The 20,211-nt window shown below is 37.4% G+C and overlaps 1 protein-coding gene across 10 annotated transcripts in view; it reads right to left on the bottom strand.

The window, feature by feature from the left end:
- The window catches only part of ncam1a (neural cell adhesion molecule 1a), a 149,937-nt gene extending 143,890 nt beyond the window's left edge, over positions 1 to 6,047 (bottom strand). For 4 of the 10 annotated variants that reach the window (XM_035526756.1, XM_035526753.1, XM_035526754.1 and 1 more), the window contains exon 1: positions 5,764 to 6,047. In XM_035526756.1, coding sequence (XP_035382649.1) covers positions 5,764 to 5,815 — 52 coding nt within the window. In that variant the 5' untranslated portion in view covers positions 5,816 to 6,047. The remainder of the gene's footprint in view (positions 1 to 5,763) is intronic. The other 6 variants (XM_035526755.1, XM_035526758.1, XM_035526760.1 and 3 more) reach the window with 4 other exon arrangements.
- Between the last annotated feature and the right edge of the window lie 14,164 nt (positions 6,048 to 20,211).

The following is a 20,211-nucleotide window of genomic DNA, read 5'->3' as shown; positions in this document are numbered from 1 at the left end:
CAATTACAAGTGGGAAATATTAGACTAAGGACAAGTATATGAACATTAACTGTTGATTAAGGGTATAAATATAGCTGCAGTGTAATCTTTTAAATGGCTTAACGTTTTGGAAGATATTCTGGCAGGAAAATATGTTTGAAGTCTTTCTGGGGAATTGTTTGTCTACAGAATAAAAGCTTTGGCACACTGCTGCCATCAGTAGGTGGGAGGATAACTTTATGCATGTAGCTAAATTAGAAGCTTAGGTGCAAAGTTACTGCCCAGCACTGGCAAAATACCCAATCAAACAGCTCTGCTGGTCAGACTGTCTTCACATTGCTCCCAACATACAAAACTCCTCCCTCCCTTAGCCTGAGGAAGCAAAGCAACCCAACTCTGGATGAAACCATATCCAGATTATATCTTATGACTTCTGTTGTACAATACAACTGTACATTAGTTCACACAACGTATAGGAAAATCCCTGTACTCCAAGCCCAACATGAGGCCAGGCAGGCCTCTTATCTCAGAAGAGGCTATATCTTCCTCCCACTGCCTGTGTCAATCATAAGAAGAGTAAAAAATATTTTTCATTACACAGCTCACACTGTTATAACTGTACTTTAGCCTACATATTGGTTTACTTTCTAAATAAATGTTAAATCATCTAAAAATCTAATTAGTGATCTTTTGGTTGAAATTGTGTGGCATTTACCAAAAATGTTATTCTGTCGTCCAATAAAATTAAGCAGCCCCCACTGGACTTCATAGAAAATAAAAAATATATACATTATGTAGATCACTGTGGGCAAAGTAATAAAGTTATGCAACATCTACACAAAAAGCTAACTGTATGCAGAATAAAATACCAACACAAAATTACACCTGAATGCAGTCACCATTTTACATGTGCAGCCATATTATTTTTATTAAACTAATAGGTTTGTGTGTATGAAGAGATATCTAAACAAGAGAAAATCTAGAGACTTTAATGTATTACCTACACTATGCCCTGCAATGCTCCTCAAACTGGTTAACTCTGAAAAGGAAATGCAAAGGCAGACTGCACTGAACTGTGAAACCAGACCAGGCTCACGAGCTGACAGTGAGGCACAATGAAGCACAGTGAGGCACTAAGCAGGGGGAATCAACCCCCCAGGATGACCTGGCTGCCATTGCTACATATTACATCAATGAATGATGAGTCATTCAGGGGACTCAGGATCACGGCCCCAAAACTCCCATCAACACATCAACACCCACAGGCCCAAGAGGGAAAGACAGAGAGAGTAACAGTCAGACAGACAGAGATTGAGTCAGAGTGAAACAGAGAGGGGGGCCTTCAGAGAGTAAGTCAGGGTAAGAAGTACACAGTACGGTACAGGGTAAGAGAGACCAAAAGATTAGGTTTGGCGGGGAGTGTGTGTGTGTGTGTGTGTGTGTGTGTGGGGGGGGGGGGGGGGTTAGTGCACTCTACGAGGCTGCCTCTCGGCCTACAACTTTAGGAGGCCCGTTCCCTTCAGTGAGGAGAAAGCCTTTCAGAGGCAGCCTGGACACTGAAGGATGGGGGGGGGCTTTTCAGCATGACAAAGCCCAACCCCTTTCCCTCCTTTTTTTCCACCCAGAGCTCTATAGGACGCCTTTTGAGCTAGCACAATGCAAATCAGCCGGAGTGCCCATTCATGGAATGATTAATATGCATAGACTGCCCATCCTTATCAAATGACAAGCAGTAGAAAACACCAGAAAACAACTGGAAGACATTCTGCTTTGTCATTTTTAACATATGCTTCACATACCAATTACTGTGCTTGTTTACAGTATTTTTATGCAGTCACTGTGTAAACAACATTTAAAGATATGTAATCATTTGTAACAAGGACTATAAAAAATCGTGCATAACAAGGTCAAATCTCTACCAGTTCACATTTTCACTTCCTGTTCACTTTTCCAGGGTGTTAGGTTTTGTTTACACAGGCCTGTGGTCTAATACTGCTGGAAATATCATTCTCTTTCAATGTTTTCAGGGTGATATGTAAAACATGTACTTGTAAAATTAACAATTTCTAAATGTTATATATCTATTTATTTGTTTCAATAATTACATATCGGTAAAATATGCACCTAGTTTCAACAAGTACAATGAAGTAACATAATCATAATGGTAGTTCACCTTCATTACAGCCAAAGCTCACTGGAATAACACACAACCTTTTAAAGACTCTGTCCCCAAGCAGTTTTTTTTTTCATGGCCTGTGAAATGGTCACAATCCATTTAGTAGTTTTAGTGGTGCAACGTAGAACCCTGAGGTCAGATATGGCCTTCCAGTGAACTTTGTCCAAATCATAAGCATAACAAATTATGATTTTTCTCAAGACAATCACATTTTCTCTCATTAAATAAGATTTCACCATGCATCCAGCAGCATGTTAATGTTTCAATCTACCAATTGCAATCCAAGATTAAATATTTGAATCAACAGGATGGATTAGTAATACCAGGTTGCATTTCCTATTCTGCACCATTAGAAACAGTTCAAATAAGACCATGTTTTAACACTATTCACTGGTTCATAAAGATAACCCTCCAACCTCAGAGATTACAGTTTTTTTCACACAGATTGTAACAGTACTTAAAAATAGTTTGTACTCTGCTTCGTTTTCACAATGCAGCATCACACTAAAAACTAAAAATCTCCCTGCTTCTGACTGTTCACAAGCAACTAAAAGACTCTAGGCAGGGTTTATCATCTATAAAAAAGGAATGTGGATGACTCGTTGATTTCTCCATTTGTGTTGCTACTGCTCTGGAAGTTGCTGCTCCTCACATCAGTGGAGAAACAAAGGAAGTAACACCATCCAGGCATTGTTAGAGTACACAAACCATGGTGATCACCAGAAACCCGAGTGTACATAAGAAAGGTAAATGAATACTTGGAGTAGGGGATAAGAAACCTGCCATACAGGAAAGATGATTTGGGTGATACGTTCAGGAATAATGATCACTGCCTTATGCCTGTTTTGTTCAGGGACAGAAGGGCCTGAAACAGCCTAAGGGGCATCAGCTAACCAGTTAGACTGACGCAGGAGCACCAGCTAGGCCAGAAGGTGCACCTGAAAATTTTGGGGCCTTCACAGAACATACTCAGAGCACAATTCAAAGAGAAAAAAGACTCTAAAGTAAGTAGGTTGCAATATACAGGATAATTTAATAGTGTTATCAAATGAAATAAAATCAGCCAAATTAATTGGTCATACCATCATCACCATCAAAGTATGTTTTACTATCACTATCCAACTATCCATCCACTTATCTAAGTCTATAGTGATCTGTTTTTTAATTTAATTTTTTTGTACTTGTACAAAAACAGTAAAGATATCTCATTATGTTATATCTATTTCTTAAAACATAAACACAAAGCTAGAAATTATCTTTTCAGCTCATATAAAAGTAGCTCTAGAGTATCTTGTATACTTTTCAAACTTCACAAAGGACCCCATTCCTTACAGGACAAATATGCACAGTTCAGATGATAAATTCAGTTAAATTCAGCATTAATTCATAGTTGGCTCAGTTATTTGTGACTGATAGGGTAAAAGTAAAAAAAAAAAAAGGTTTTGAACTGCTACATGCTTTCCAAGAGGTATTACTATGAGCAAAAACCAGCAAATAAGCGTTATCTATCTGCCCAGCAGTGGAGATGTTTGGGTAGTATTCCCCTTTAACTCACCGGAACAATGGCTTTACAATCATCCAGCAATACCCAGCCTAGTGCTAGACATACAATTGCAGAGCAGACGAAGAGCAGTATAGTTTTCTCTATTTCTTTTTTTTTCTGTTCCCTCCTTTCAAAAATAGGCTATTTTGTTTTCATAATGCCTTTGAACTTACCACAAAAGTTGAAGTTCCAGATGTGAGCCATCTTGTTTTGTTTTTTTCCACACACACCCCTCCTCCACCACCCACCACCCCACACCACAATACTGTTGACTAATCTTAAACTTTAGTCTTTTCTCAAGGTGGGCTGCATAATACACACTTCTAAACATTTTATTTTGTTTGAAATTGTTTATTTGTACAATTTCAGTCGCTTCCGTCTGCTTAAAGTCTACATGAATCTAATGAATGTGCAGAATACATAGTGAAGACGTAGACTGTACTGCTGCAACTCTCTCTCTCTCTCTCTCTCTCTCTCTCTCTCTCTCTCGCTCTCATTCTCCCACCCTCCCACCCCATCTCTCAATGCACTACAGCAGCTGCAAGTCAACATTAACATGTCAGCACCCCACAATGCCAAAGCAATACAATCATCCTGTAAGAAAAATGAAGACAGACAGAGGGGACAGAGGAGAGAGAGAGAGAGAGAGAGAGAGAGAGAGAGAGAGAGAGAGAGAGAGAGAGAGAGAGTTGCAGGTGCGTTATAGTTACCAAGAGCATTGTTAACCCCGTTATGTCATCATTGTAGCATATCATCAGATTTTTTGTATATTTACTTAACAAATTACTTTAATAGAGCAGAGCCACAGGGAGAGATAGATAGATAGATAGATAGATAGATAGATAGATAGATAGATAGATAGATAGATAGATAGATAGATAGATAGATAGATAGATAGATAGATAGAGCGAGAGCGAGAGAGAGAGAGAGAGAGAGAGAGAGAGAGAGAGAGAGAGAGAGAGAGAGAGAGAGTCTGGGGCTAAGATATAACACGCACTTCATTTTCTCATTCCCGCCCAAGCAAAAAGATGTGTGAAGAGGACAACGATATGCGTGAATTTTCTACTTGCAATAATAAAAATATATATAAATATAAATCAATTATGGAATGTCCCGAAACAGCTTAGTCATACTGAATTTTGAAACATTGATTTGCGAGGGAAAAAAACTCGTTTAAAATTTGCCCTAAGGAGATTTAGATCATATTTGCCCTAATGGTTACGTTGTAAACAGGCAGCATGGTAGAAGATTTATACTTGAAAGCAAACATCGCTTCCATGTGAACATATGCAGTCACACGATCCTAACTTTTCATATTCCTCAATCTTAGAGGTGCGCTGGAAAATCAACACATCCATGTAGATACGGATCGGACGCGCTGTATACTGGATGGGGCTTCAACTGCCACGAAGCCTATTCAGCACTAGTAACCATCCAGCTACCACTACACTAAAACCCCTAGCAGGTCACACTGGAACCACGTACTGGTGAAACGGAGTATTAAAAAGAATATCTTCCTTTCTTTCTGTGAGGGATTACTTGGTGAATTGATGATACGAAGGAGATGATGGTTGTTTTTGTTTCTCCTGTAATCCAAATGTTTACGGAGCGAGCGTATGAGCAACGATAAATGTTATAGCACGCCTGTACAGATACTGTACAAGTTCAGTAAGCCATTTTTTACGATGTACAGAGTCACAACTGAAATATATTCTGACATCAATTTCAAATAAGATGATTAAGCACATCAGGGCGAATATTGGTTGCACGATGCTGTCCTCCGTGACAATTACCCCGTGCGCTTAAGCCTAATGGTCTGCACATTGCTAGAATATTAAGCACTGATTCACAAATGACAAGAAATTAATTCAACACTAGACCACGGCACAAGTCAGTCAGCTAATTTACATCTTTCTCTAAGTGCACTGGCGCACAGTACTAAGAGTAGCCCGAAGAGACCTAACTGCATCAGCACCATGAGCGGTAAGGATGCAAGTAGGACACCGCTTGAAAAGTTAAACCGCTCAGTGCCTTTTTAAAAGATTCCATAATATTTTAATCTTACCTGCATAACTAAAGAAAAGCAATGTCCAGATGAGATCCCTTGTTTGAAGCATTGCAATCTCTCTCCGTGAGAAATGGGTAGAGGGATTTGGGTGAGCGACCGCTGCTGTTTTCAGGACTAATGCAGTGTTTTCTTGCTATCCTCCGATTATTGTAAAGTGAGTAAGAATTGGTCCTTCGTCGTTACAGGGAACGCACCTAAAAAGCGGCTCACTGAATGAGTGACAAGGAGCAGCCGTAGCACACGCTACATGAATTAATCCGCCAGTGCACACGCATTCACGTTCCCGCTGGATGAGGCACTATGATACAAACCCATAAACTAGTCCGCCCAGTCCTCCGCCAATTTTCGAATACGGTGTCGGCGCTGCTGATGCACACCAGAAACAGCACATGGTGCGTTTGGAAAATCTTGTCATGGATTTCTGCTATATGGATTAGGAATCTCGCAAATTCTTTATCGTTATATTCAGAGGTCAACCGTTGTTCACCTTTCTCCACTTTAAGAACAAATCGTATATGAAGCCATAAAGCTATATATATATATATATATATATATATATATATATATATATATATATATATATATATATATATATATGTTTTTTTTCTTCTCCTTTTCAAATTTTACTGACATGTTCCTACCCTATCTGAATGATAGAACCAATTTCATTATATTTTCTCACTTACAGATATAGTGTGATGGGTTTGATACTTGCTCCATGTGACCGAGTTACTTTCTCATCAATCAACCACTGTCTTTTTTTCAGTGGTGGCTCAGAATTAAGAATCTTAGAAATTCATGTCCTAGAGAATGGAGCTTTAAATAATGAAAGAGAGAGAAGGCTGGCCTGAAGCCTTGGAATTATCACCAAACCAAAACAGATCATACAGGTATCACCAATATTAATGTATTCTCCTACAGCAATAACATACAAGATGACATTTGTGTTGTGTTAAGAAACCTTTTGTAAAAGACTTGTAATGGGATAAAACCATGAAGACATCCCCAGGAAGTAGTCCTAAGGATTTTCATTAATCTGTTTTGCTATTTAGGCCTGTTTTGCTATTTAGACAGTATATTTCTGAAAATGATATTTCATTTTATCAGTATAACTAGCCTACATCATGTGACATATACTCTGATGTCTAATGATAAAGGTAAAAAACAAGGTAGAATTTTGCATGAAAGGCCAGAGTATTACCAGACGGAGCTTCAGAAACTGATCAAAACTGACCATAACATATCATGCTCTGTAAAATGATCCATGAGAGAATTCACATTATAATTTTTATATATAAAATCCATTATCAGGAGTGAATTGGTGTTTTGCCAGAGTGACAGACAGCATTTCCTAATGTGCTTTGGCGTCAAGTCTATGAGAATTTATTATTTTTTTCCACATATTAATAAGACGTAAAAGCATAGCTTGGATGCTTGTATGCCAGGCAGAACCTGCATGCTCTCCATAAAGAGATACCAGTAGTTTGTTTGGTGCTGGGCCTGCAGGGAAGATTTAATAACCCTGCAGCCAGCAGCAGCACACTGATGAAGAACTGGTAATGAATGATGGCCCCCTTTCATACCTGTCCATCTCCCACTGCCAGCAGGGACATGTAACAGAACTCTCCAAGACAATAAGTACAAACAACTATCTGAGTAAAGGCATCTAATGATCTAATTATGCAGTTATTATCATAATGCAATCGTAAAGTCTTGGTGAGTGCTCCTCTTCATGCTATCTAAATGAAGTATCATCTGTGGAAGTTTAAAGTATGTTTCAGTAATTATTAATAAATACATTGACACTTTAATTATTTTTAGTGCCCATGGTAGGTTAGTAAGAATAGTTACAACCATTGTTGAAAAAGCATTATCACATGATCATATGAGGAACCAGCATCAGTGAGACAATGCTAAAACTGAATTTCACTTTTGTTTTTTTGTTTTTTAACACTGATCTTCACAAAAACATTAAAGTATTCTGACTGAATGAAGAGGGGAAGAGTTCAAAGTTGGAAATCTTTTCCTTGTGTGCTTTATCAACCTTATAACAGAAGACAAACTTCCTCAAAATGAGGAGGAAATTCATACAAAATATGAAGGTTAGAATATCAAAAGTCAATGAGGAAAAAACGTCCATGTGAAATCTATAATAAATTATATATAAGCTCTGCTCACATGAAAGACAATTTGATTACGCACACAAGGCAAAGGGGGTTTTTTTGGTAATTTTTTTATTTTGATAACTTTCTACATGAATATAATAGAAACTACTGTAAATTAGATTTATATTATTTTTGTATCCTCTGCTAAACATGCACACTAGACCGCTCAAAAGTGTCTGGATGGAAACAAGATTCTTTAAATCTCATTTGATCATCTGCAGATGGCCTTGTTGGCATGCTAAAGTGGGACAAGCTTAAAAAAACATTTGTTGCTTAATACAAGTTCAGACACTTATACCTTGGTATATTTTCTAGTAAAGCACTATATGAATGGTCTTTCGGATTATTTTTAACTGAAAAATAGCAACACCTGTGTCTTTTCATTCATTTCTTTAGAACTTTGTGTAACACACAACAAGAAAAAGGTAGACAGGAATACTGGTGTCATGAACATGACATTTGAGTTTGCTAGACTTTTCATTCAACTCATAAACCCCAGAGCAATGAATGATTAAGAAACCGATGTGAAAAGAGCCCAGAGCATTTCCTTCCTGTCTTCAGACACAGCTAATTTACGCAGAGCCATGCTTTAGAATGCCACAAATATGGACGATTCTCTTATCTAATGATGTTCACACTAAGGCAGACTCACCCACTGATCCTCCAAATGTTGCATCACACTCAGAGCCTAGCAATTACTCTTCGAAATTGAGCAGTGGTGATTTACCCAATTAAAGCTCATTTTAAGGGAAAATGCAGCACAACCCAGTTCCACAATTTAAGTTCTTTATGAACTAATTACCTGTCAGATGGAAATCAGCAGAAGGAGTGAGCAAGATATGAGTAAGTGAATAGTTCCAAAAAATCTAATGCAAGAAATGTTTAAGTGACTAGCAAGCCAGTGGGTACTGGATAAAATAAAAGGGTTATAATAAGCTTTCACTGTACCGATAAGTAACCATCCCTGACAGCATGGTAATTAGAATGAATTATGGGGGGAAGGAGGGATGTGTGTGTGTGCAGCAAATTCTCTCGGTTCACTTACAATAGAGCCTGTGTTTGTTGGGAACCTGCTCAGTGGGCTGTGAAATCAGGAGTGTCTGACAGCATTCCCCTGCTGCAGAGGATTCCTAGGTACACACTTACTCTGCTCTATCATATGTGCTTCACATCCCAACATAACCTGGCAGAGATTGTGTCAGCAAACTCTACAGCCATGCTCTATATACAGCATGTCATCTCAATAAATGCGAAAGCTCTTATCAAACCTTGGCAGGAAACTCAATTTTGATGCAATCTACTACTGGCCAATATCGGTATTTCTACAATAGGTGCTACGCACTGCATTACTGTCTATTTTGGAAATGTTACATCTTTGCTGGTTGTGTTTGCAAGTTCTGTTGTTGATTATGCTTCAGTGTTACACATTGCTTGTATGTACAGTCACTGAAGCACCTAAAAACAGCTACAGTGTGTGAGTGGCAAATGTTAAATGAACAGAGATAACATCAAGAGCATGCCTATTAAACTGCCAGATAGCAACAACTGCACCTTTGTCTTACCAACGAAATCATCTTTTGTATTGTGTTCCACTGCGCAGTTGAACATTTGCAGGTTGCAATTCTTGGTTATGGTGAAATATTTGTCATGGGCAAAATAGCTTCATCTTTTATAATAATAACAGATACTGTATAACATTGAAACAGACAAAAAAAAAAAAACTAAGCATGCTCTTGAACTAGCAGTGCCATATAAAACAATGTGTGTTCTATGTATCTATTTGATACAACTAGTAGTAGCACAGATGCCATACTTCTTCTCTGCTCTGACTTATTAATCAATGAATTAAAATAAATAAATAATGCATAAATAAATAAATGAAAGTTGAAAAATGGGTGGAGAGGGCTGAATGCTCCTATGTGGCATACTTTTGCCTTGTGAATGGGAGAGAAATAAATCAGAGAGCTGCAGTGAGTGTAATTTGCAGGAAGAGCTGGACTTTTTTACATAAGCCATAAATTAACTTTAGATGTCTGGTTCAGTTTAGTCTCTAGCGTATGGTTCTCAATAAGCAGGAAATTAAAGAAGGTTTAAGATCTCTGACAGACTGATCTATCACTTTCAACAGGGAAAAGGTATATTACCAGAAGCTAGTTGTGGGGAAGAAACTAGATGAGACTCAAGCAGTGACGAAGAGTAGTAATAAAATAAGTAACGTAGGCATGGGGCCCAAAGATGTCAAATGATCTTGGGTAATAAAAAAGAGGCAATATAAACGAAATAAATAAACTAAATAAATAAATAAAAATATATCATACAATGTAATAAATAAAAAATATATGCGTTCGTATGAATCATGTATTTTATACATTGACAATATACACTTAGTCTATTGTTCTAGTTAGCAGCAAAGTTCAAAAGCCTTAGGTGAAGAGTGGGTTCTAGCAATGAAGGAATGAACCTCTGAAGGTTCCTGCCTTTAGACTCATGGACTAGTAGCTGTAGGTGGCAACTCCCAGCAGCTGGTCTTTGTCAGTGAGCTGTCAGGACCCAGAGAAAAGGAGACTACTCAACACCCCCTACCTCACATCATCGTCCAGATGTCTCAGGTTCCAGGTCCCTATGCTCCTCTTCATCAGAGAGGAGTGTAATCCCAGCCGTCGTGCAGAGCACATCTACACGCGACAGGAAGCTTGCAGCACAGCCTGCTCACAACCGGAGAGCCAGGCAGCCAGTATTCTTTCTCTCCACTTTGTTCCAGAGTAAATTACTGTATGAGTTCCTCATGTCCTTCGCTGGAATTTTTATTGATTTTCCTTTTTTTTTCCCATAGCACACTCAGAATGTGTGGAGCACATGATTCCTTTTAAGTTACAAATTTCAATTCATATGAGGATTGTATCCCAAAAATGTCTCACTGTTCACCTTGATGGTTTTACAGCACTTTCTGAAGGTCTCACAACATTTATCAACACATAAGTAGAACTCATAGTTAACACATAGTTCATAAAAATGGGTCTTTGCAATTCAATGAAATTCAGTCCAGTTTCATTTTTAAAGCATTTTTTAACAACAGACATGGTCTCAAAGCAGCTTTACAGGAAGTAGGTCTAGGCCCCTAATGAGGAAGGTAAAGGCGACAGTGGAAAGGAAAAACCCCACGGGGGTTTAAGGAAAAAAAACCTGGAGACATTATGACATCTGAAGTAGCATGCCAAAGACTTGCACCAGCAGCCAATCAGAAAGCAGGAGATAAATGTACAGCTCAGCAGAAAGACGACAGATTGCTAAGTACAAACCTGCATGATACATGTAGATATCACAGAGGCAGCAGCAATGTGCCCTTGTGCCAGCAGGGATGCACATAATGCACCACCATCATGACATCTGGAGTGATGAAGGGACCACACCAGAAGTATAGCTGGATCAGACATGCACACTGACACAAAATAACGCATGCACAATCCAGCAGAGAGACCTAACAGAGTGGCAAGTCTGCATAGAGGGTATAAGTTGTTTCCCTAGTGATGCATGGCATGCTTAAGATCGTTGGCTGTATTTTATTGCCACATTTTAGTAACATGTTGTTGTGATAGTTGAACACCTGACTTTGGCATGCATGGCCTCTTTTGATTGTGTATAATGAGACAATGGATGATTTTAATCATTTTATCAAGCGAACCTTTTTTTTATGTGTCATAATATTAGCTTCAAGGTACTAATACGGTAGCTGCTGCATAATGTAATGTTAAGGCAAGTTACAGTCTATAGGGCAAGCACACTAAGTGCATCTTCAACAATTTGATTTCGACAACACATTGCTGTCATTACTGAAAATCAGAAAGGTGGGGCATTCCTGAAAATGGAGAAAATATGGGCAATTTCAGGCAATTCAAGTTCAAATTAATGCCAATTAAATTGACCGACTTTGTCATGATGCAACAGTGCCATAATTTACTCAGTAGGATCCTAGCGTACTTTTCACTTTAATTTGAAACTCTGCAGCTTCAACTGCTGACTATTAGTCAGGTCTTTTGAACATTAAACAAAGTCTAATTTTGCTGCCAGTTTAACCAGAGGACTGAAACCTCCATAAGGAAAATTACACAATATTTGAAGCAATTTGTGTAAATACCTAGTTTGCTACAATGACTTGGTAGTGTAGCATAGTACAGCATAGAGGAGATTGTGGACTGTGTTTGCATTGCAGTAGAACCATGAAAAGTCCTGTAGACAGAGTCAAACTCTGTCATACCCTCTACTGGAGAGAGATGGATCTGAGCTGAAATGAGCAGCCCAGGATGCATAAGAAATAAACCTCATAGTTCTGAATGCAGGCTGACTGCAATCAATAGCTAACCTAAACCTTAATTTTATACAGTAATAGATATTTTCGAATGTCAGAGTATACAAAGAGAATGCCAGCGCAACTTTCCAAGTCTGCTTTTGGAATACATATAGTCTACAAAAGGCAGGAGAGTCACAATAGAGGAAACTGTGGTGAAGGGGACCCCAAAAAAGCTTTCCCAGCATGAGATTTGAACATAGCTATTTGCAGCAAGTGCTGCTTACCGAAACATTACAGGAAGGTGCACATTAGAAGACAGCTACTGACAAAGGTTTTTTAGAAGGTTCCAAATAGTTTGAGACTGCTTAACCATGGGTATTTGTGTAGGCTAATTGAAGCACTAAACCTATATTCTTACATCATTCTAATACTTCCTGGTCCCTGCAGGGAATTCCATCTATTCAAATCAAATCGATCAAATCAATCCACAATGCTTTTCATTTATTTCACTAAGTAGTAATCTAAATTTTGAAATAAAATCTGGATACAAATAGACCATTAACCATGTTATGTTTTGGATGTTCAACATTTCAACATTTTTCAAATGTTCAACATTTCAAATTTCACTTTGTCACTGTCATTACTTTGTAATTCATTTTATTTCCTATCCAATCTGTAGACTGTATTGATGGTTGATCTTGATGTATCAGTACATGGTTTATTTATTTGCTCTGGTTTTTCTGTAATTCTGAGGCCTGGTACAGTGTAATTCCTGCACCATTTGAGAAAATGCAATTTTAATGTGTATAACAACCAATATAATTGGGGTCTGCCCTGTGAAGAAGAATGGTCATTGGTATAACAGCCTATGTATTCCTCACTTGTGTTAGTTGGTACAGGAGCTGAATAAATGCACTGGTATAATTGGACAGTGCAATGTTAAAATATTTCATAAAAAAGGTATTATTCATCTGAAAACCTTTAATCAAAATGAATACTGTCTTAGCACACAGTCTCTGGCAAGATAGAAGCTCTCAGAATAGCTGAGTCTGGTTTGAATGTTGAGTTCACGGCCAGCGTGAATTTTGCTCAGCTTCCTGCACTTACGCCAACTGTTTGTTTTCACCACCACACAACAGTTATTACTAACTCAATTAATAACTGCCCTGACCATCAACAGCCAGGCTTAAACACAAGCTGCCACAACAGTGCGAAAAACACATCACTGGACTGTCAAACTCTGATATTGGATACAATTAAGAACTGTTACAATTGTTGTTATTACAGGTCTTTAAAGAGGCATGATACCTGAGATAACAAATACTCATAAATACATAGCACTAAGGGAATTCCCTTAATTCTGCGAAATAACCTGGACGTGTTTGATTTATATATATATATATATATATATGACTAAGACTGTGCACCAACCCAGAAGTCATCATGACTTGTAAAAGCTCCAGCAACCCTTCTGTGCCTGATGCTTGCATACCAGTGCAATATCCACTGCCATCCACTGCAATACCCACTGCCATCCACTGCAATACCCACTGCCATCCACTGCAATATCCACTGCCATCCACTGCAATACCCACTGCCATGGGCTTGCCAGCTAAATAATATCCAGTTAGCAGTTAGTCTATAATGAAAACTGACCAATGATGAACACCATGGAGTGTTGGTGGAAAAAGTATGTGAATCCTTTTATTTTAGAAACTAGCAATACACTTTTTATTGGAAATAACTTCAAACAAACACTGTAGATGCTGATAATTCCTGCCCAGCAGTTATTTATTTATGAAGAATTCTGAGATGTTTTGCTTGAATGGCCTGCATTAAATCAGGCCACAACTTCGCAATGGCACAAAGCTAAGAGCTCTGACTTGGCAGTTCTGAAATAAAGAGGTTCATCTATTTGGGCCCCTCTGTTGTTGATTTCCACCTGTGTTTTAGATTACTGTCATGCTGCATGGCCCAACATTTTGAGTTTTACATCACAGACAGATATCCTGCTATACTACTGTAGAATGTTCTTGTCATAGGCATAGTTTTGGGGGTGGGGGAGGGGGCGCAGTAATTCCTGCTCACACTACTCATATAATGTGTTAGGTTAGGTGGTGTATTGTCCCCCAAGAAGTATAAATGAAAATTATGCTATTGGTTCTTACACATCTTAAAATCCATCACATCACATTTTATAAGACTTCCAGGCATTAATCTGGTAATTCCAAATTATTCACAACTATTGTATTGCATGTTGAAGTGTGGTCTACCTAATAAAGTGGGTGATAAGTGTATATGCCAGGTGACCTTTCATAGTAAATTGGGTAATGAATGTAGGTGCTTGACAGGTGTTTCTAATAAAATGGCTGTAGAGGAAATAGAGAGAATTGAACTCAGTGATGATCTTACCCACTGGTCTGGCAGAGAAGTCTCTGTAACATCAAATGTGGTTTTAGTGGAATAGGCTCTTTGGAGAGACAGAGTGAAGCATGATGGCATTTCTTATTTCCAGCTGCTGAAAAATCCACAGTGTGAGTAATTAAATTTAATATAGCTCAGATAAAACTGACTAGCAACTTAAAGCTACCTTTCATCATGGCTTTTCAAGAAAACGTAATCTGGATATGTGGAAATATCCAGTGAAGCAGAGCTGTTATAGTAATAATCAATGTGTCGGTAACATGGCCAAGTGCAACTTTCTCATTGTTTGATGCTGCTATAGTCGTTAATTAGTGGCATTTTTCGAAATTTCCTGGGCAGATGGATGGCACCCAGCTCTTAAAATTTTTCACAGATTTTCTTTTTCTTCTGTTGTCTGTTAGACGTCCTTAATGATGTGCTTCTCTTATATTCTCAGTGAGATTCCACCAAAGCAAGAGTCACATAGTTTATTTTTTAAATCAGTAAAAATGTACCACCACAATTCACTATAATGAGAATCACATGAGAAACTCACTGTGGTGAGTTTCCTAACTCAGCTGATAAAACAATCGATTTAAAATCATCATCTGGAATACTCACCAGGACATCCAGGAGAAAGTATGTAGACTTAGCTCAGAATAGTATCACTTTGAGCTATTTTGTGTGGTCCTCTGTCCATACAACGCACACACATCTACCCTTTCTGTGGGGAACTCTTAGGTGAAGTGATGAGACAGTAGGTTGCATTCTGCCTGTCACCATATTTGCTGCAAAAATCTCTACAGACTCACTCACTGACATTTGCTGTAAACATCCGGCTCGCTCTGAGTTTGTGGGGGATGGTGATGAAATGGAGAGTCACGTAGCATGTGTGTGTGTGTGTGTGTGTGTGTGTGTCTGTGTGGTGTGTGTGACAGCTGGTGCTGCAGAAGAGGTATGCTACTGATATCTCCTTCACTGGGGGGCATAGAAAGTGTTTAGGGTGAGGAATAGCTGGTAGTGACCGTGTGACCTCGGGTTATGGAGAGTATATGTGGATTTCAGGGAATCAGAGCTTGTTTGCTTAAGCAGGTGTTCAGGCAGCTTGAGCAGAATCTAACAGCTCTTCTGTCAATCCAAAAATGGCCAGAGATATTCAGTGGCTCTCTGTGTCAGCAGTTATAGCCGTTTCCCTTTACTGCTTATGGTTCAAGGAGAGCTGCTGGATGAGATCAAAGACAGACTCTTGTCAGTTAGTGTTCAATCATCAGATGACCCCAATAAGTGAATGCACTTCTGTCTAGGAAAGGAGAGTTTAGTGCAGTGGGGTTTTGCATGATTTCCAGCATGATTTCAAATCAAATGGTGACCAAGCAGTTGAAGTGCAGGCTTAAAGTGCTGTCAATTTTAATCTGATGATATGTCTGTCCATCTGAGTTGTAGGAATTAATTTACAGCCATTTTAAATTGAATCTACCAAATCTAGTGGACCATAAGTAATTGGACAGTTGTTTCATTGTGAGATGTGTGCTGAATTGTTAGGCACATTCTTAGCTCAGTTGTTTTTATGCATGATACAGTCAGTGAAACATCTTAAGAGCTCACAACAAATCAAATACCTTACATTGTTTACCTTAACCTCAGAGCCATTGTATTATAATCCAGCGAGATTCTAAAACCCTGCTCACTGAAGTCACAATAACAATTATTGTTAATGAAGCATTTGCAAAGAGACTGAAGAATTTGGTGTTTATATGCAATTTTATGAGAGCATGCTGTTCATCATAATCATAGTTTGACACGTCATACACCATAACATGACAAGCTGTCCCATAAGGTAAGGTGTGCAATTAATTAGTGAAATGATGTTTTTCTTGACAGATTAACTGCCATAATTAAATAACTACCCAATACATTAATAGAAGAATCATGCAACTGAGTGCACATAACAGTATAGTTGCTAATTCTACATTTATACTGTGAGTCTTGTGGCTGGTTATGGCAAATACTGATGAAAAATGTCTAGAAATGTCTAGAAATGTCTAGATTTAGAAGTCAAGTTATTTAAGATATGTAACTTAAGATGCATTTTCTATTGGTATTCTTTTCGAATATCTATACCCAAGATAGACTGTAGAGCTGTAAAGATTTATTTAGTCACAACATAATGCACCTTCTCATTTCCATTTCAGATAGGTAATAATAATCACGAGGTTTATAATAGTAACCATATCTTCACAGCCTCTCCTATTTTGGATTCTGTCAATAGCTAGCTTTAAATGGGTAAGAGGCTGAAACTGTAGAGGAATATTTGTCTAGTCACGATTGAGCAATTTAGGTGAAGGAAGGAACTTTAAATACAAATGAAAAGTTTTTATGTTTAAAAGGATTGACAGACATTGCCATTATTTTTGACAGGAGCTTCTTTTTGTTTGTCAGAGTAGAACATGAATAAAAATGATACAAAATGGGAAATTAATTAAATGAGACCTTTGAGTGATTAGGGTCTCATTTGAGTGAATATTAGTTATTGTGAGTAGGTGGTATTCATAGTCCATCATACATATTTAAATGTAATTTATGTCATTATTATAGCATGTTTTTTACTTCACAGGTCATAATAAATTGATTATTCTTTCACAAAGGAAGAAGTATCCAATGTGTCTACATCTGTTGCTGATACATATTGACACTATAAAAAAGAAATCTGTACTTAAAACATTGCAATAGAAAATAACATTAAAATATGACAGGCTGCCAAAAAGGAGATTGTGCCATGTTATTTTAATAAGACCCCCATTTTGTAGCACTGTGGGAGAAAATGGTCAATTAGATTCTAAAGTGATAAAAATTAGATTTTAAAGAAAAGTGCTCATTCCATGGTAACAGTTTGTCAGTATGAATTTATTTTACTAATATTTTTGAGCTTGCCAATATATATATATATATATATATATATATATATATATATATATATATATATATATATATATATATATATATATATATATATATATATATATATATATAATATTGCCAGTGAAACACAAATACTATCACAAATTATACATTATGCAGGGGCCTGGCTCTTTGGTCTGGTGGTCAGACCTTACATTTCCACCTTGAAGACTGGTGTGGTTGCTGCACTCTGCCTTCACTACAAAAGACGTCACACTAAGGTCAGCTACTTTGTGTAGCAAACGTAGGAGTGAATTGTGCAGATTAAACTGAAAAGCAGCAAATGTCTTAAACTTGTCACCAGATAAACTTAAAGCAGATATATGGTTGAAACTTGACAAGAGGGGGATTACACGTTCTAGCATGGGTGGCAAACCAAAAAGCAGTCTAACTTTATTCTAACCCATTTACGGACTACATCTATCTTCAGTTCCTCTAACTGGTTATCTAAGTAAAGCCTTGTAAACAGCTTATGGTTTTATAAAAGGTTAGTTAAAGCTTTCAAGGCTATACCAATAGTTTTAGTTAGACAAAAGTTGCTTTTGGGTATTAAATTATTAAGGACTATGCCCAACCCTTTCCTACTGTTTAGACACATAATTTCTGATTTATACAAAAGGTCTTTCACCATTTTATACTGTGTTCAAAAATCAACTGCACAGTATGATAGCAAATAAATGTTATCTCTACAAAATATTGCAAAGGTAAATTACAAAATTAGGCCTTTAACAGCTTGTTAATCAAGTGTACTTTTTCAATGTTGGAACAAATCTTAGTTAAGGGGGTCAAGCGTTTCGTTACAGAAACTACAGATTGCAGTGGAGTCAGCTGATGTCCAAATCAGCACTGTTTTTATCATTATGTGCATTTTTCAAACTACTACTCACACTATAGCTTGTTTTTGTTTGAGTTGAACAGAGGGCAGGTTTGTGTCAGAGCTGTCTTAGAAAAAGAAGCTTTCACTACAGAGATGACATGGCCTTGCCATGCCTGTATTTTTCTTTATCCTGTTCCCCACAAATAATACTCTGTCTACAGAAATTATCCTTATATGCTACTTTTATGTCTCTGTTTGGATTTTTTCTTATACCCTTGGCCAGTGCAGAGAAAACAGGAGATAACTGCCAGTTTCTTTCAAAACATTTTTCTCCTAAGAAATTCTATATGCCTGTAAGGACTCATCTCTTCCTCACAGACCAGATTTATATATATATATATATATATATATATATATATATATATATATATATATATATATATATATATATATATATATATATATATCTGGAGTGATCAGAATTTGGGAGAGGACTGCGATAGCACATAGCTTAGGGCCATAATGCTAAAAGTAACAGGCTGTCCAGAAAGACTAAGTTAGGATAAATGCAGGCATCACTGTTGGAAAAGGTCATGGAAGGGCAATTGATGTCTTCTAGCAAGTAAGCTGTAGTAGATGACCTACCAAAGCAACACTCCTGGAGGCTATTAGATTAGACTCAGACCTGCTTGGCAGACCAGTGACCAGCAAGGAATCCATAAAGACCATTGCTTCATACTTCATACTTCAGCCAAAGCTCTGTGTGCTTGGTCTGACTTTAGTGGCAAGATACTTCATGCCTTGGATTTAGTCAATACTGCCCAGCCATCTTCCATTGCTTATACACAGTAAAAGATGTACAAGAGCTACTGAAGATATGGTATAATTTATGGGTCTACCAAACTGGCAAATGATTAGACAAACTGCCTCATGATCAGCACAACAAAGAATGCAATGCAGACATGTAAAGTGAGAGAAAATGAAACACAACTTCAGTGTAACAAGAAAACACCAAGCCAACTTTTTATAGGCAGAAAAAGAAACTCCTGTGTTTATACTGTTTTTTTACTAAGACAAATTGGCCAAACACTATATCTATTAAAATTGCAATAAACAGAAATTCAGATAATCCCCTGACAACAAAGCTTCGCAATTCACATTCAATTAAAATAATGTATTTATTGAAACCTCTTGATTAAGACAAAGAGAGCTTAATCTACGCTGGGTAGTCACAGTAATCATTGTATTCCACCAAAAACCAAGAATGAATGTCCAAAATGCAAACTTATTTAACTTTTATTCATATCTTTGAATTCATTTGTTTATAAAAATAGATTGCATTCAGTTCAAACAAACTGTAATGCAAAAAATGTATCAAACAAAGATATGATTATTTCAATATTATGTTCATTATCTACAGTCTAGCGTAGGTCACTCAATAATATCTTGCTTGTTTGGGTAATGATAGTTCTGTGGCATTAATGAGACCTAGTTCATAGTTATTTATTGAAGTGGCCTGACATCATCACTGTCAGTCTGCACACAGACTGTGTTTAGATGCCAGCTCTGATAAATCATTGTAAACTTTCCAGGAGGTCATGTGAATAAATCATTCGTGAATCAAACATCTATTTGAAACTGGGCAGTAGCAAACATTTCACTTTCAGTAAACAGTAAAGAAATGATATGATGAAGAATTACTTGTGTATGTAAAAAGAGTAATACTAATATTTCTATTTATTTCTTTACTACCAGTTGTATAATTCCAGGAGAAAATTATTAATAGTGTAGGTGACTAAACTTAATTTAGTACT

This window comes from Electrophorus electricus, chromosome 6 (assembly GCF_013358815.1).
Source record: "Electrophorus electricus isolate fEleEle1 chromosome 6, fEleEle1.pri, whole genome shotgun sequence".
In the NCBI taxonomy this organism is placed as follows: Eukaryota; Metazoa; Chordata; class Actinopteri; order Gymnotiformes; family Gymnotidae; genus Electrophorus; species Electrophorus electricus.
Note: the sequence above shows the minus strand (reverse complement) of the source record. Positions and strands in the feature narration are given on the sequence as shown.